Genomic DNA, 19,250 nt, shown 5'->3' with positions numbered 1-19,250 from the left:
GAAGATGATACTGTGCTCTAGCACTGGCAACAATGAAGAGCCCCCAGACTTTTGTGTGCTCCAGAGAAAACCCGTCACCTCTCCTACTTCATCCCTCACAGCCTCTTCACTATTATCGTGACCATCAGCATTAACCTTATTAAATTATGTATTCCTAATTAAATCAGTCACCAAGTCATCTCTCATCTTCAGAATTTATTCCCATAAACTTCTAGCATCCCTTCATCTGATCCCTTTTTCCATCTCTCCTAAATTAAAATTGGCTCTCATCTGAAAACAGCTGCTTTCTCTGCAACCCTTCAAAAGACTACTGTATTTTTCATCTATACCCATTGTACCAGTGAGCCTGGGAATACATCTGTTCTCCTTGCTGCTTCTACACCATTCTCTCCCCATCCTCTCTAAAAATCCCTCAACTCTGAAACTCATTTTTTATGACTTTACCATTTCTACCCCTCCTTGTTGCAGTTAGTAGACCCCAAGGTCACCCCATCACGTGGCTTTCCAACATTATAATTCTGTGTGATTTAAATGTACAACCAAAGATCTTCTGATACTCTGAAATCTCAAGTATTTCATTTTCTCTAGCCCAATGACCTTTGCCTCTATCCTCTCCTTTAGAACACCCTCTCATGGTCACACCCCAGACATTGATACTAGTAACTATAATCTTTCCATAATACTATTTTCAAGCATCCTATTCTTTACACCTAGTTTTTCAGTTCACCCCTTTTAGTAACCTAACTCCAAACATCTGTCACCCACACCAGGTTCTACAACCTAATGATCCAATCACCTTTTCACTGTCTCTTGCATTTAGTATGTCCTAACTTTACTCCTTACCCAGCTTAAATTCTATGTCCATCATTAAAGTCACTTTGTACATTAAAATCACCTTGCGGCTGGGCACAGTGGCTCACGCCTGTAATCCCTGCACTTTGGGAGGCTGAGGCGGGTGGATCACATGAGTTCAGGAGTTTGAGACCAGCTTGGCCAACATGGTGAAACCCCAACTCTACTAAAAATACAAAAAATTAGCCAGGTGTGGTGGCGGGTGCCTGTAATCCCAGCTACTTGGGAGGCTGAGGCAGGAGAATTGCTTGAACCTAGGAGGTGGAGGCTGCAGTGAGCTGAGACCATGCCATTGAACCACAGCCTGGGCAACAGAGCGAGACTCTGTCCCAAAAAAAAAGGAGTCACTTCCAAGATGGCCAAATAGGAACAGCTCAGGTCTGCAGCTCCCAGCGAGATCGACGCAGAAGACCAGTGATTTCTGCATTTCCAACTGAGGTACCTGGTTCACCTCACTGGGACTGGTTGGACAGTGGGTGCAGCCCACGGAGGGCAAGCTGAGGCAGGGCGGGGCATTGCCTCACCCGGGAAGTGCGAGGGGTCAGCGAATTTCCCCTTCCTAGCCAAGGGAAGCCGTGACAGACTGTTTCTGGAGAAACAGTACACTCCTGACCAAATACTGTGCTATTCCCACAGTCTTAGCAACCGGCAGACCAGGAGATACCCTCCCATGCCTGGCTTGGTGGGTCCCACACCCACGGAGCCTTGCTCACTGCTAGCGCAGCAGTCTGAGATCGACCTGCGAGGCTGCAGCTGGACAGGGGAAGGGGTGTCCGCCATTGCTGAGGCTTGAGTAGCTCACAGTGTAAACAAAGAGGCCTGGAAGCACAAACTGGGCGGAGCCCACCGCAACTCAGCAAGGCCTACTGCCTCTATAGATTCTACCTCTGGGGATGGCATAGTAGAACAAAAGGCAGCAGACAGCTTCTGCAGACTTAAACATCCCTGTCTGACAGCTCTGAAGAGAGCAGTGGTTCTCTCAGCATGGCATTCGAGCTCCGATAATGGACAGACTGCCTCCTCAAGCGGGTCCCTGACCCCCGCGTAGCGTGATTGGGAAACACCTCCCAGTAGGGGGCCAACAGACACCTCAAACAGGTGGGTGCCCCTCTGGGAGAAAGCTCCCAGAGGAAGGATCAGGCAGCAATATTTGCTGTTCTGCAGCCTCCACTGGTGATACCCATGCAAACAGGGTCTGGAGTGGACCTCTAGCAAACTCCAACAGACCTGCAGCTGAGAGGTCTGTTAGAAGGAAAACTAACAAACAGAAAGGAATAGCATCAACATCAACAGAAAGGACATCTACACCAAAACCCCATCTGTAGGTCACCAACATCAAAGACCAAAGGTAGATAAAACCACAAAGATGGGGAGAAACCAGAGCAGAAAAGCTGAAAATTCCAAAAAACAGAGCGCCTCTGCTCTTTCAAAGGATCACAGCTCCTCAACAGCAAGGAAACAAAACTGGACGGAGAATGAGTTTGATGAGTTGACAGAAGTAGGCTTCGGAAGGTCGGTAATAACAAACTTCTCCGAGCTAAAGGAGCATGTTCTAACCCATCACAAGGAAGCTAAAAACCTTGAAAAAAGGTAAGACAAATAGCTAACTAGAATAAACAGTGTAGAGAAGCACTTAAATGACCTGATGGAGCTGAAAACCATGGCACGAGAACTTCATGACGCATGCACAAGCTTCAATAGCTGATTTGATCAAGTGGAAGAAGGGGTATCAGTGACTGAAGATCAAATTAATGAAATAAAGCAAAAAGACAAGATTAGAGAAAAAAGAGTGCAAAGAAACGAACAAAGCCTCCAAGAAATATGGGACTATGTGAAAAGACCAAATCTATGTTTGATTGGTGCACCGGAAAGTGACAGGGAGAATGGAACAAAGTTAGAAAACACTCTTCAGGATATTATCCAGGAGAACTTCCATAACCTAGCAAGGCAGGCCAACATTCAAATTCAGGAAATACAGAGAACACCACAAAGATACTCTTTGAGAAGAGCAACCCCAAGACACATAATTGTCAGATTCACCAAGGTGGAAGTGAAGGAAAAACTGTTAAAGGCAGCCAGAGAGAAAGGTCAGGTTACCCACAAAGGGAAGCCCATCAGACTAACAGCAGATCTCTCAGCAGAAACCCTACAAGCCAGAAGAGAGTGGGGGCCAATATTCAACATTCTTAAAGAAAAGAATTTTCAACCCAGAATTTCATATCCAGCCAAACTAAGCTGCATAAGTGAAGGAGAAATAAAATCCTTTACAGACAAGCAAATGGTGAGAGATTTTTGTCACCACCAGGCCTGCCTTACAAAAGCTCCTGAAGGATTTACTAAACATGAATAGGAACAACCGGTACCAGCTACTGCAAAAACATGCCAAATGGTAAAGACCAGTGACACTATGAAGAAACTGCATCAATTAACAGAAAAAATAACCAGCTATCATCATAATGACATGATCAAATTCAAACATAACAATATTAACTTTAAATGTAAATGGGCTAAATGCTCCAATTAAAAGACACAGACTGGCAAATTGAATAAAGAGTCAAGACCCATCAGTGTGCTGTATTCAGGAGACCCATCTCACATGCAAAGATGCACATGGGCTCAAAATAAAGGGATGGAGAAAGATCTACCAAGCAAATGGAAAGCAAAAAAAAAAAGCAAGGGTTGCAATCCTAGTCTCTGATAAAACAGACTTTAAACTAGCAAAGATCAAAAGAGACAAAGAAGGCCACTACATAATGGTAAAGGGATAAATTCAACAAGAAGAGCTAACTATCCTAAATATATATGCACCCAATACAGGAGCACCCAGGTTTATAAAGCAAGTCCTTAGAGACCTACAAAGATACTTAGACTCCCACACGATAATAATGGGAGACTTTAACACCCCACTGTCAATATTACACAGACCAATGAGACAGAAGGTTAACAAGGATATCCAGGACTTGAACTCAGCTCTAGACCAAGTGGACCTAATAGACATCTACAGAACTCTCCACCCCAAATCAACAGAATATACATTCTTCTCAGCACCACATCGCACTTATTCTAAAATTGACCATATAATTGGTAGTAAAATACTACTCAGCAAATGTAAAAGAACAGAAATCACAACAAACTGTATCTCAGACCACAGTGCAATCAAATTAGAACTCAGGATTCAGAAACTCACTCAAAACTGCACAACTACATGGAAACTGAACAACCTGCTCCTGAATGACTACTGGGTACATAACGAAATGAAGGCAGAAATAAAGATGTTCTTTGAAACCAATGAGAACAAAGACACAACATACCAGAATCTCTGGGACACATTTAAAGCAGTGAGTAGAGGGAAATTTATAGCACTAAATGCCCACAAAAGCAAGCAGGAAAGAGCTAAAATTGACATCCTAACATCACAATTAAAAGAATTGGAAAAGCAAGAGCAAACAAATTCAAAAGCTAGCAGAAGGCAAGAAATAACTAAGATCAGGGCAGAACTGAAGAAGACAGAGACACAAAAAACCCTTCAAAAAAATCAATGAATCCAGGAGCTGCTTTTTTGAAAAGATCAACAAAATACATAGACCTCTAGCAAGATTAATAAAGAAGAAAAGAGAGAAGAATCAAATAGATGCAATAAAAAATGATAAAGGGGATATCACCACCGATCCCACAGAAATACAAACTACCATCAGAGAATAGTATAAACACCTCTATGCAAATAAACTAGAAAATCTAGTAGAAATGGGTAAATTCCCAGACACATATACCCTCCTAAGACTAAACCTAAAAGAAGTTGAATCTCTGAATAGACCAATAACAGGTTCTGAAATTGAGGCAATAATTAATAGCCTACCAACCAAAAAAAGTCCAGGACCAGACAGATTCACAGCCGAATTCTACCAGAGGTACAAAGAGGAGATAGTACCATTCCTTCTGAAACTATTCCAATCAATAGAAAAAGAGGGAATCCTCCCTAACTCATTTTAGGAGGCCGGCATCATCCTGATACCAAAGCCTGGCAGAGACACAACAAAAAAAGAGAATTTTAGGGCAATATCCTTGATGAACATCGATGAGAAAATCCTCAATAAAATACCGAATCCAGCAGCACATCAAAAATCTTATGCGCCACAATCAAGTCGGCTTCATCCCTGGGATGCAAGGCCGGTTCAACATATGCAAATCAATAAACGTAATCCATCACATAAACAGAACCAACGACAAAAACCACATGATTATCTCAATAGATGCAGAAAAGGCCTTGGATAAAACTCAACAGCCCTTCATGCTAAAAACTCTCAATAAACTAGGTATTGATGGAACGTATCTCAAAATAATAAGAGCTTTTATGACAAACCCACAGCCAATATCATACTGAATAGGCAAAAAATTGGAAGCATTCCCTTTGAAAAATGGCACAAGACAAGGAAGCCCTCTCTCACCACTCCTATTCAACACAGTGTTGGAAGTTCTGGCTAGGGCAATCAGGCAAGAGAAAGAAATAAAGGGTATTTGATTAGGAAAAGAGGAAGTCAAACTGTCTCTGTTTGCAGATGACATGATTGTATATTTAGAAAACCCCACTGTCTCAGCCCAAAATCTCCTTAAGCTGCTAAGCAACTTCAGCAAAGTCTCAGGATACAAAATCAATATGCAAAAATCACAAGCATTCCTCTACACCAATAATAGACAAACAGAGAGCCAAATCATGAGTGAATTCCCATTCACAATTACTACAAAGAGAATAAAATAGCTAGGAATCCAACCTACAAGGGATGTGAAGGACCTCTTCAAGGAGAACTACAAACCACTGTTCAACAAAATAAAAGAGGACACAAACAAATGGAAGAACATTCCATGCTCATGAATAGGAAGAATCAATGTCATGAAAGTGGTCATACTGCCCAAAGTAATTTACAGATTCAATGCTATCCCCATTAAGCTACCACTGACTTTCTTCACAGAATTGGAAAAAACTACTTTAAAGTTCATATGGAACCAAAAAAGAGCCCGTATAGCCAAGACAATCCTAAGCTAAAAGAACAAAGCTGGAGGCATCAAGCTACCTGACTTCAAACTATACTACAAGGACACAGTAACCAAAACAGATTGGTACTGGTACCGAAACGGATATATAGACCAATGGAACAGAACAGAGGCCTCAGAAATAACACTATACATCTACAACCATCTGATCTTTGACAAACCTGACAAAAACAAGCAATGGGGAAAGGATTCCCTATTTAATAAGTGGTGCTGGGAAAACTGGCTAGCCATATGTAGAAAGCTGAAACTGGATCCCTTCCTTACACCTTATGCAAAAATTAGCTCAAGATGGATTAAAGACTTAAATGTAAGACTTAACACCATAAAAACCCTAGAAGAAAACCTAGGCAATACCATTCAGGACATAGGCATGGGCAAGGACTTCATGATTAAAACACCAAAAGGAATGGCAACAAAAGCCAAAATAGACAAATGGGATTAATTAAACTAAAGAGCTTCTGCACAGCAAAAGAAAGTATCATCAGAGTGAACAGGCAACCTACAGAATGGGAGAAAATCTTTGCAATCTACCCATCTCACAAAGGGCTAATATCCAGAATCTACAAAGAACTTAAACAAATTTACAAGAAAAAAAAATCCCATCAAAAAGTAGGCAAAGGATATGAACAGACATTTCTCAAAAGAAGACATTTATACAGCCAACAGACATGAAAAAATGCTCATCATCACTGGTCATCAGAGAAATGCAAATCAAAACCAGTGAGACACCATCTCACGCCAATTAGAATGGCGATCATTAAAAAGTCAGGAAACAACAGATGCTGGAGAGGATGTGGAGAAATAGGAACGCTTTTACACTGTTGGCAGGAGTGTAAATTAGTTCAACCATTGTGGAAGACAGTGTGGCGATTCCTCAAGGATCTAGAACTAGAAATACCATTTGACCCAGCCATCCCAATACTGGGCATATACCCAAAGGATTATAAATCATTCTATGATAAAGACACATGCACATGTGTGTTTCTTGCGGCACTACTCACAATAGCAAAGACTTGGAACCAACCCAAATGTCCATCAATGATAGACTAGATTAAGAAAATGTGGCACATATATACCATGGAATACTATGCAGCCATTAAAAAGGATGAGTTCATGTCCTTTGCAGGGACATGGATGAAGCTGGAAACCATCATTCTAAGCAAACTATCACAAGAACAGAAAACCAAACACCGCAGGTTCTTACTCATAGGTAGGAGTTGAACAATGAGAACACATGGACACAGGGTGGGGAACATCACACACCATGGCTGGTAGGGGCGTGGGGAGCTGGGGGAGGGATAGCATTAGGACAAATACCTAATGTAAATGATGAGTTGATGGGTGCAGCAAACCAACATGGCACATGTATACCTATGTAACAAACCTGCACGTTGTGCACATGTACCCTAGAACTTAAAGTATAATTGAAAAAGAAATCACCTTACATACATGCTCAATCCCTTGCCCCCCTCTTGCTCTCTACAACTTATCCTGTTCTTAAAACCCCACCCTAATTCAACCAAGTGTTACTCCTATGCTGCACCTGCACTCATGTAGCTGAACATGGCTGAAGAAAACTACACAGCCACATGGACTTTCTCTTTTGAAATTCAGAAACATCAACTTAAAATAAATTTTTTAATATTTCAGATTATTTCTCTAATACAGAATCTGAGCCACATTTTAAAATACTATTGATGCATAAAGCCAAATTGCTTTTAAAATAAAATTTACTTAAATATGGAGCTATTTTGAAAATATTTATCACGGGGCATGGAATTTCCACTCCAGGAGTTTTAAGGAAATAATTTGAAAAGTATGCAAAAATTTAATTACTAGGTTACTTATCATAGACTTAACTGTTAAAAAAAGAAACTTGGAGTTGTCCTACAATAATGAAAAATTAGAAACAATCCAAATGTTGAACTATATGGCACAGGTGAAATACATTATACTAAGTCCATACCATGGAACACTATTAAGCCAATGGAAAAATATTCATAATATACTGTTGAAGAGGAAAAAGGTAGATTACAAGATTATATATATATATAAAATCTTTGAAAAATTTATATATATGTATTATTATAAATAAGTATATAAGAAAAAAGCCTGGAGGATGTTAATATTTATCTTTGGATAATAAAATTATTGCTGTTTTATTTTCCATCTTTTGTTTATGTGTGTTCTACAAAAAATACATATTTCTTTATTAATGAATGTATCAATTTACATGTGCAGTACTGAGAATATAGTGGGATAACATTTGAGATTATAGCAGATTAAATTAGCTGTACTTACTATTATTTCTGATGCAAAATACCTGAAAGGATCATTTCCACCTTCTTCAGACTGTTCAAGGAATTGTGCTGTCAGCAAAGGGCATTTCAAGCTTTTGAAACAACTAAGGCATAAGAAATAGGTAACTATGAAATCAACACTTCCAAGTATAAAATCCCTAGGTCTTCAAATCTAAGTTAATTTTACTTGAAAAATAACATAAGCACTGCTATGGTTTGAATGACTCTGCTCTCCAAAACTCATGTTGAAATTTAACTGCCATAAGGAGGTGGGAATTAGGCCAAGGGGGCTCCACTCTCACGGATGAGATTAATGCTGTTATAAAAGGGCAAGTTCAGCCCACTTTTGCCTTTTGCCCTTTTACCTTCAGCCACATTATGACACAGCTAGAAGGCCCTTGCCAGATGCCAGCACCTTAATTGCAGACTTCCCAGACTCCAGAACTGTGAACCAATGAATTTCTGTTCATTATAAATCACCCAGTCTTAGGTATTCTGTTATATCAGCACAAATGGATTAAGACAAGCATCAATAACTCAGTGGTCTATAAAACTGGTGATGTAATGTCGTTCGTACTAGTAATGGGGAGAACATGAGAACACCTTGCTAGACTCAACATGCTAAGACTGACTTCTACATCTGAACTATTCCATTGAATTCTGAATGTTTGAGGGCTGGTGCTAGTCTATGATGTTGTTTTCATTAGTTCAAAGAAAAAATCAGGAAATACAGTCATTTTTTCACACAGCTCTTATTTGTTTTATTTAGAAAACCAAACTTTATTCTGTGATTAAGCCTTTCCTATTTCTTTAGTTAAAATACCTTTTCTTTTATGAAATAATGGGTTTTATAAATGGTAAAAAAACTTTTTTTTTGAGACAGGGTGTCTGTCACCCAGGCTGGAGTACAGTGGCACAATAATAGTGCGCTGTAACCTCAAACTCCTGGGCTCAAAGGATCCTCCTGCCACAGCCTCCCAAGTAGCTGGGACTACAGGCACACACCACTGTGCCCACCTAACTTTTTTATTTTTTGTAGAGACAGGGTCTCACTATGTTGCCTAGGCTGGTCTCAAACTCCTGAGCTCAAGCAATCTCCCAGCTTGGCCTCCCAAAGTGTTAGGATTACAGGTGCGAGCCACCACGTCTGGCCGTAAACTTTTTTTTAAATGTCCTAACCTGACAAGTAGGAAGCTAAAAATAGTATTAGTCTCCAAAATTAAAATATTATTTTATATTCTATTTTTTAGAGACGAGGTCTTGCTATGTTGCCCAGGCTGGTCTTGTACTCCTGGCCTCAAGTGATCCTCCTGCCTCAGCCTCCCAAGTAGCCAAAATTTAAAAATTACTGGTCTATGTAATTAATCTAGTCTATCACTGTCCAATAGAAATATAACACAGGCCCATATATAATTTAAGATCTTTTAGTAGACACATGAAAAAAGTAGTAAGAATGGGAGAGATTATTTTAATAATTTATCTTAACCCAGTATATCTGAAATATTATCATTTCAACATGTTATCGATATAAAAATTATTGAGGTATTTTACTGTTTTTTTTTTTTTAAATAGCAAGTCTTCAAAATCCAGGGGATATTTTATAATTAAAGTATATCTGAATTTGGACCAGCCATATGTCAAGTGCTACAGCCATATTGAACAGTAGATGTTTAGTCTATAGTACCCATGGAGGGAATGCTATTGGGTGGATACTCTACCACTATTTTTGTGGTCCAGTTGGATATTCTGTCTGGTGGTCTTTCTGCTGCTTCCTTTGAAAGAGTAAAACACAATTTCTCCACAGAGCTACCTATATCTATTTCCCACACTCACCCTGAGCTACATGTATCTATTTCCCCCACTTTCATTATTCACCTACTATGATGAATAAGGCAATACAAAGAAGAATATAAAGTAAATGAATGGATTTTGGTTTTATAATTATTTTATTAATTAATTTCTTAAAGACAGGGTCTTGCTCTGTTGCCCAGACTGGAGTACAGTGGCCAATCATCATTAACTGCAGCCTCACACTCCTGGATTCAACCCATCCTCTAGCCTCAGCTTCCCAAGCAGTAGCACTACAGGTATATGCCACTACATCTAGCTAATTTTTAAATTTTTTTGTAGAGATGGGGGTCTCACTATGTTTCCAAGGCTGGTCTCAAACTCCTGGCCCCAAGCAATCCTCTCACTTCAGTCTCCCAAAGTGATGGGATTACATGTGTGAGCCACTACACCCGGCCTATAATTTTTTAAAATATAAATGTCTCAAGTTCCCATGCTGTATCAACTGAACCCCACATTCTTCTAAAATTAAAAATCTGAAACTAGATTTCTATTTACATGTCAAAGTGAAGAAACATAAAATAACTGAACTATCAATTACTTAAGTCCACTGTGAGATGTTCTTAAAATTATACTTACAATTTCAGTAATTCATCCTTTAACTTTTCATTTTCCAGTGAGTTTTCTTTGTTATCAATGAGTTCTTCCACAAAAGGCTTAGTGAACTCTATTAAGGCCTTGCAACACTGACAAAGGCCATAGTCATCCATTTGTATTTGTTCTTTTGAGTATGGAACAGGAAGAAGAGATAGCTGATTCCAAAGGGTAGACAATGCTAATCCAATTGAATATGCCTTGTTATGAAGTTTCTGAATCACTAAAACAGAGATCAAGTTGTCGCTCATCAAGTATGCTAAATATGGGACAAGAAATTCGGCAAATGTGGAATTATAAGACACTTCCTCCTCCCACATTTTAACAACTCTTGAATCAAGATGACACATCACAGTCTAATTGGCAGTGTTTTTTTCTTCTTAGTTGTGCATAAAATAATACAGCATCTTGCCATGAAATACTGTTTAGGTTATGTTTATAACAGACTATGTGTAACAGGCTATGTACTTAAGACAGAAACATGTTCTTTCCATGTTTTTGGGTTGTTATAAGCACAAAATATAAGTGTATTGTAAACTATAAAGCACTATACAAATAGGAGGTGGTATTATTAGATTTTTTTTCCCTAGAAGACTGAATATTACAGGTAGTATGAAGCTGGCGGGCATTCATATTTAAAACAAATTTAATTTCTGATTCTAGGTCCCTCTATCAGATTGTGAGATAAACGAATTTCCTAAAATGAAAAATAACCTCTTCCCATGGATACTGTCTGCCTTGGTTGCTAAGACCCATTACCTACCAATACTGTTACTGCACTCAGCCATGGAGCCTTATCATCCCATATCTCCTCGTTTCATTCTTCAGTAGTACCTTTGCTATGCCCAATCCAACCTCCCAAAGCAGAGGCTGAGCAATGCCTTGCCTGATACTCTTCTGGACTACCATAATGCTATCAGATTTAGTACTGCAGATACCACAGGGGTAATCCTTGAAACATGTTTAGAGAGAAAATTCTAGATTTAAGCAGCAGATAGGAAGGTTAGGCAAAAAGGTATAGTTTTCAATATAGCACATGAAAAATAGTATGACATTCAACAGAATATTTACTGGGTACCCACTCTGGCCAGATACTATAATCTATGAGCAGCAGTATTCACATTGGCATTGCTATTATTGGTTTAAGCAGAGTACTCACTAATTAGCTGTAAACTTTACTTTGGTGTAGTATTGACATTTTGGGGTAACCATCAAGGCATTTAGAGATACAACAAGAAGTACTCTGATATCAAAATTCTCATTACCTGTTTGTAATGGCTGAAGCAAAAGAAGAATACTTTGGGATATCTGTTTTCCAGAGGGCTCTTCAATCAGTTCAAGCAAACCCAACAATAATTCCTTTGGATTGCATAACTATAAAAATATTCACAATTGAACCTGTTTAATACAAGTTGTATTTAAAGCCACATTATTACTATTTTTAAGAAGGCATATATTGACAAAATATTATACAATTATGTTTTTGCTTAACATTAAAATTATTTATACAATTGTTGAAAAAATATGCACGAGCAAAACACAGAATCTGTGATGGTCAAGTAACTATAAAACTAAAAAGCAAGAAGTCAATGGATCTTTAAGCTCAGGTTTCCTTTGAGCTTCACTGTCTACTCTGAAATTGCCTTAATAGATTCTCAGGGGCTCCAGCAGGTGGGACCTTTCAATCCCATGCTGCAAGCCTATTTAGACTAGTCTGGAATCTCTTTTGTATTTTTTGAACAGGTAAAACTTTGCATTGCTTTCTGACTGGCCATATCTTATCATCTCACTTGACTGGTTTTTTAAAAGCTCCCAGCTCCCATAGTCAATAACTCATACAGATGGAGCTCTCCTTCCAATATATATTTGGGTATATTTGCACTGATCACTAAACAGTTTCTTATAATATCCTTTTTCTCAGAATTTATCTTTCTTAGCCATCAAATATTGACTTTAAACTCTACTAGCCTTTTACCCAGGGTCTCTTTCTAAGGTTGTTAGTCACAACTGATCTGTGTTCTACCCTATTCCTACTTCAATTTTAATCACTTGTATTCTGGGCCTTCCATTTTCTTTTAGGGAACATACCACAAAGGAAAGAGGACTGAGATTTTAATTCTAGTTTCAATGTTGCCAAAAGATAAATGTGACCTTGAACTACCTCTCTAAAGCTTGTATTCCACATCTATACGATAAGGCTACTTGTTAAAATATAGCTTCCCAGGTCTCTCCCTGGAGATGCTGAATCAATGGGTCCGATATGAGGTTAATATGAGGTTAGACAATTCTTTTATCCAGAAAATTTGGGAAATCCTGAAATGGAATTGCCTATCCAATCAATAAGACTGGGTCTTTTCTCAACGAGTTCCTTTCTGCATGTACTTACATGAACCAAAAGCTTTCTTACCAAACAATAAAGGGAATTATAAAATACTGCTGTGTGTTATGATAAAGAGAACCTTGTTTTGTTAACTTACCTTTACCAATAAATCAAAGATCAAAAAATAAACTTTTCTTTTACTATCCTCTTTATCTTTACACAAAAGGCATCGAACAACAGGACCAACGAGATTCCAGCCCATATTCTTGATGATGACCTGTAAAAACATTTTCAGAGTAAAGCAAACACTGCCATCTATAGGACTCTCGCAGTGTGCTTTCCTATCTTGGAAGAGCTCAGAATTGTCTCTGAAATAGGAAGATGAGACAAGTGAAGCCTATGACATTTCACCAGAGACTTTCCAGGGTTGGCTACTAACAGACATCAACATTTTTAAATAGTTTTTAATATGTTCCCTGAGGAAAGGCAAAAGGGTCTTTACTTTTTATCAGGCAAGTTGGTGTTTCCCGAGATTTAAATAGTGCCTCTATTTCCAACAAGAGAGTTAATTTGCTTAATACAGTTACTTAACTTCCACAGATAATTTTGCTCCCCTTATTCATAAAGAAATCCAGCCAATGCTCATGTACCTTTTAAAGTTCTTGGAGTCTCTAAATATAATCATTGTAATTTATAAAAAAAAGAAGGGATACAACTTCATTAATTTTCTCTCCTACATACAAGTGGCTTCTATATTCAAAGATATTTCAGAATGCTTACCATACAAGTAAAAGTTTATCTTTATAATGACTAATTCACATTCATTATCAAAACCACTAATTCTCAAAGGGTCAACAATGTATTCCACTTCTCTGGCCTGCTTTGTATTTTAACTCATCAGTATTTACCAAGCCTACACTATAATATTCTAGGGGTTAGAAATAAAGTGAGGAACACAGTGGATAAGATCACTACCCTCCTAGAGTTTACATTCTAGAGTCCTTCTTTAAAAGCACGGTGGTTGGCTGGGTGCAGTGGCTCATGTCTCTAATCCCAGCACCTTAGGAGGCTGAGGCAGGAGGATCACTTGAGCCCAGGAGTTTGAGACCAGCCTGGGCAACCTAGTGAGACCCTGTCTCTGTTTTTTAAAGTTAAATACATTCTTATTTATTTATTTATTTTGAAACTGAGTCTCGCTTTGTCGCCCAGGCTGGAGTGCAGTGGCGCTGTCCCAGCTCACTGCAAGCTCTGACTCCTGGGTTCATGTCATTCTCCTGTCTCAGCCTCCCAAGTAGCTGGGGCTACAGGCACCTGCCACCATGTCTGCCTAATTTTTTGCTTTTTTTTTTTTTTTTTTTTTTTTAAGCATGGTGGCTCATGCCTGTAATCCCAACACTTTGGGAGGCTGAGGTGGGTGGATCACTTGAGCTCAGGAGTTCAAGACCAGCCTGGGCAACACGGCCAAACCCTGTGTATAAAATACAAAAATTAGCTGGGCCTGGTGGCACACGCTTGTAGCCCCAGCTACTTGGGAGGATGAGTGGGAGAATGGCTTGAGCCTGGGAGGCAGAGGTAGCAGTGAGTTGTGATCACACCACTGCAAACCAGCCTGGGTGACAGAGACAGACCCTATCTCAAAAAAATATATAAATAATGAAAAAGCAGATCTAGCCCATCTGACAAGGGATTAATAACCAGAATAGAAAAGAAGCTCAAACAACACTAAAGGAAAAAATCTAATAATCCGATTAAAAAATTGGCAAAAGATTTGAATAGACATTTCCCAAAAGGCATACAAATGGCAAACAAGCATATGAAAATGTATGCATCATGATCATCAGAGAAATGCAAATCAAAACTACAATGGGATATCATCTCACCCCAGTTAAAATGGCTTATATCCAAAAGATAGTCAATAACAAATGCTGGCAAGGATGTGGAGAAAAGGAAACCCTCATATATTGTCGCGATCTCAGCTCACTGCAAGCTCCACCTCCTGGGTTCACGTCATTCTCCTGTCTCAGCCTCCCAAGTAGCTGGGGCTACAGGTGCCCGCCACCAAGCCCGGCTAATTTTTTGTATTTTTTTTTTAGATATTGTTGGTAGGAATGTAAATTACTACAACCATTAATGAGAACAGTTTGGCAGTTCCTCAAAAAATACAAAAATAGAGCTACCATATGATCCAGCAATCCCACTGCTGGGTATATACCCAAAATAAAGGATATCACTATATTGAAGAGATATTTGCACTCCCATGTTCATTGCAGCACTGTTTACAGTATCTCAGATATGGAAGCAACCTAAGTGTCCATCAACAGATGAATGGATAAAGAAAATGTGGTACACATACACAATGGAGTACTATTCGGCCACAAAAATGAATGACATCCTGTCATTTGCAATAACATGGATGGGACTGTAGACCATTATGTTAAGTGAAAGAAGTCAGGCACAGAAAAACATTGAACGTTCTCACTTTTCTGTGGGATCTGAAAACCAAAACAACTGAACTCACGGACGTAGAGAGTAGGAGGATGGTTACCAGAGGCTGAAAATGGTAGTGGGAGGCAGGGAAGATGGCTAATGGGTACCAAAAAAAAAAAAAATTATAAGTAATGAATAAGACCTACTATTTGATAGCACAACAGGGTGACTACAGTCAATAACTAATTGTACATTTTAAAGTAAATGAGTATAATTGGTTTGTTTGTAACACAGAGGATAAATGCTTGAGGGGATGGATACCCCATTCTCTATGATATTCTTATTACACATTGCATGTCTGTATCAAAACATCTCATGTACCCATCAATATATATGCCTTCTATGTACCCACAAAAATTAGAATTTTTTTTTTAAAAAGCTGATCTAGGAAGAAGACAAAATGACACCTATAATACCTCATCTTGACCCCAGTCTTGTAAGATAATAAAAATAGAGTATACAATACAGTAGTCTCCCCACTTAACTGCAGGGGGTACATTCCAGGACCCCCAGTGGATGCCTAAAACCATGAATAGTACCAAACACTATATATAAATACTATACATGCATATCTGTGACAAAGTTTAATTTATGAGATTAACAATAACTACAACAATTATAATATACTGTAATAAATAGTATGTGAATGGTCTCTCACAAAGCAGTAAATAGTAAATCTTTTTATTTTTATTTTTTTCTTTAATTCAGTCTTATAGTTGAAGATAATAGTAAATCTTGGTCAATTTTGATAGTGTCACCTGGCAAGAAAATTAAATTGTAGTCAGTTTTTTGTTGTTGTTGTTGTTGAGATGGGGTCTCACTGTTTCCCAGGCTGGAGTGCAGTGGTACGATCTTGGCTCACTGCAGCCTCCACCTCCTGGGTTCAAGCAATCCCCCCATCTCAGTCTCCCGAGTAGCTGGGATTACAGGGGCGCACCATCACGCCCAGCTAATTTTTGCATTTTTAGTGGAGACAGGGTTTCACCATGTTGGCCAGGCTGGTCTCGAACTCGTGACCTTAGGTGATCCACCCGCCTCAGCCTCCCGAAGTGCTGGGATTATAGGCATGAACCACTGTGCCCAGCCTGTAGTCAGTTTTGAACATTGTCTTATCAATATCTAAACCTTTGCATTTAGCTGACCACATATTGCAAAGGTGATTCTCAAACTATTAAGACTAAGCCTCACATGTTTAAATCTATCCCATTAGCTATTCAGAAGCATGCTAAAAATAAAACGCTAAGGCATGCAATGCCTGAAAAATACTTTGTTTATACTTCCCTTTTCCTTCTGCCTCACTGATGTGGTGCTGATTCTCATCTCCTTGGCAGGCCTCTTCTCTTTACCTGTTTCTTAAATTCTTCAAGATGGGATCTTGGGCCTCTTCTCTTCTGCCCCTTTTATGTGAACTCAGGTAAATTCTTGTTTTTTTTTTTTCACTCCTCAATGCTTCAATTACCCAATCTTTAGGTAATTAAAGTCTCACAGATATGTGTCTCAGAGATCTACATCTTAATTCCTCTATCTCTACTGAGCTCAAAACCTTATTTTCCAATTGACTGCTGTACTTAAACTCAAAATTTCTAAAAGTCAACTCACTTGTTCCTTCAGGAAACTTTTCCCTCTACTTAGGTTGCCTTTTTCTGTTTGATATCATATGTTATCCTTTTAGAGGCTAGAAACCCAGTCATTTTTGATGCCTCAACCTCTCAATCAAGCAATCGCCTGTATTCTACCCTAAAACCATATGCCATACAGCACTAACCAGAGGTACAGCAGAGTGGTTAGGAGCTCTAAAACCATGCTACACAGGTCTGAATCTTGGATGTTACATAAAAGTTGACTTACTTTTGGGCAAGTCATTTAACTTTTCAGTTAAAAAATGAACACCTACCTTCTGAGATTTTGGAGAGACTAATTAAGTTAATAAATGTAAAGGACTAAAGACAGCATCTGGTACATGTAAATATGCAATAAATATTAGTTGTTATTAATTTATTATTAGCTGAAAGCTAAGTACTTTAGAAGGTTATCCTGAGAACACAATTAGAAAAAAATCAAGAAGAGTTTAAAAAACATAAAATTTATTATATTGGGGGTTACAAAGTTATCATAAACATGTATCAAAAACTAAATAAAATGTCCTATTTTAATAAAAAATAAGAAGGGTATAAGCCATTTGAACTACTGACTAAGAGATGCTATAATAATATATGATTAAAAAGTTTTAGGAATCCCCCAAATCCAATCAAGATGCCCTGGAGAGAAACACAGGTCAACATGATTACACTGTGATATCAAGAAAGAAAACTTCTAATAAATAAGTAGCACTGCAAATGAAGAAAGAGTGTGTACCTAGAAGGAAGATGGTCTTTGTATTAGTCTGTTCTCATGCTGCTATGAAAAAATACCCAAGCCTGGGTAATTTAGAAAGAAAAGAGGTTTAATTGACATGCAGTTCCACATGGCTAGGGAGGCCTCAGGAAACTTAACAATCATGGCGGAAGGCACCTCTTCACAGGGCAGCAGGAGAGGGACTGAGTGCCAACAGGGGAAATGCCAGATGGTTATAAAACCATCAGACCTCGTGAGAACTCACTCGCTATCATGAGAAGCATGGGGAAACCACCCCCATGATTCAATCACCTCCACCTGGTCCCACCCTTGACACACAGGGATTATTACAATTCAAGGTGAGATCTGGGTGGGGACACAGAGCCAAACCATAGCCGTCTTCCTTATAAGGAGTATCCAAAGACACAAAATTTGGCAGGATGTTGCCAACACAGTGTCCCAGGAAAAAGTTATTCCTGATCCACAAATAAGATCCTTTTCCATTGTGGAGGATGATTTCTCAAACCATTGTAACTGGATGATACTGGCTAGTATAATGACATATCGCTTTCCTCCTGTTCTGATTCTATGCACATAAAATACTGTTTTAATTAAAATTTGGTTTTCCATACACATTTGGCTGGAGGAGAATGGGCTGATCACCCAAAATGAATATTTAGCCTGCTTGATATGTATATTTCTCATTGTAAATTAATGACTCAAACACCATTTTTGGACTCCCTAAACCAGAAGTAATTCTGTTTCTTCTAAAAACTCTTTACTTCAACTATAGCAATTACTTATTTTGCCTCATTATTGTTAGTTGTTTACATGTTTATCTGTTTGACCAGATGGTAAGCACCTTCAAGTATATGACTGTTTCTTTTCTTTTTTTTTTTTTTTTCTGAGACAGGGTCTTACTCTGTTGCCCAGGCTGGTCTCAAACTCCTGGGCTCAAGTGATCTGCCTGCCTTGGCCTCCCATAACGCTGGGATTATGAGCGTGAGCCACTGCACCTGGCCTAAATATTTCTAATTCTTTTTTTGTTTTCAGTTCCCTACTGTGAAAATTTAAGTAGATTCTTAAATGTTTGATGGATAAATGACTGGATGAATAGCATCATGTGATTATTCTCTTCCCAAGACTGAAAAGTAAACACCAAGATTGTACACACCTTATTCTTTTCATTTTGAATAATTTCTAATAGCTGGTCTGTGTGCCCTTCTTCTATGCATCTTTGCCCAGCTAACTGAAATAGGCCAAAATCGTCTTCTTTAAAGTCTTGCTCTCCTAGGATTTGCTGGCAAAAAAAAAAAAAAAAAAAAACCCAAAAAACAAACAAACAAAAAGTATATGTAAATAAAAATTAAATACAATAACTTCTTGATTTATCTATGAAAAAAGGAAATCTGTTTAAATTCTAGATAAATGTAATGTAAATAACACACGTATCAAAATTAGGATTA

The 19,250-nt window shown here is 38.5% G+C and overlaps 1 protein-coding gene across 9 annotated transcripts in view; it reads right to left on the bottom strand.

Moving 5' to 3' along the window:
- The window catches only part of GLMN (glomulin, FKBP associated protein), a 55,711-nt gene that overhangs the window by 35,086 nt on the left and 1,375 nt on the right, over positions 1–19,250 (bottom strand). For 5 of the 9 annotated variants that reach the window (XM_055116053.2, XM_063606876.1, XM_055116049.2 and 2 more), the window contains exons 3-7: positions 18,959–19,084; positions 13,121–13,240; positions 11,909–12,017; positions 10,629–10,866; positions 8,203–8,305 (exon numbers count right to left, since the gene is read on the bottom strand). In XM_055116053.2, the coding sequence (XP_054972028.2) occupies positions 8,203–8,305; positions 10,629–10,866; positions 11,909–12,017; positions 13,121–13,240; positions 18,959–19,084 (696 nt within the window). Of the gene's footprint in view, positions 1–8,202; positions 8,306–10,628; positions 10,903–11,908; positions 12,018–13,120; positions 13,241–18,958; positions 19,085–19,250 lie in introns of all 9 variants that reach the window. The other 4 variants (XM_055116050.2, XM_034931065.3, XM_063606875.1 and 1 more) reach the window with 2 other exon arrangements.

Source organism: Pan paniscus, chromosome 1 (assembly GCF_029289425.2).
Source record: "Pan paniscus chromosome 1, NHGRI_mPanPan1-v2.0_pri, whole genome shotgun sequence".
Taxonomy (NCBI): Eukaryota; Metazoa; Chordata; class Mammalia; order Primates; family Hominidae; genus Pan; species Pan paniscus.
This window is presented reverse-complemented; position numbering and strand designations above follow the sequence as displayed.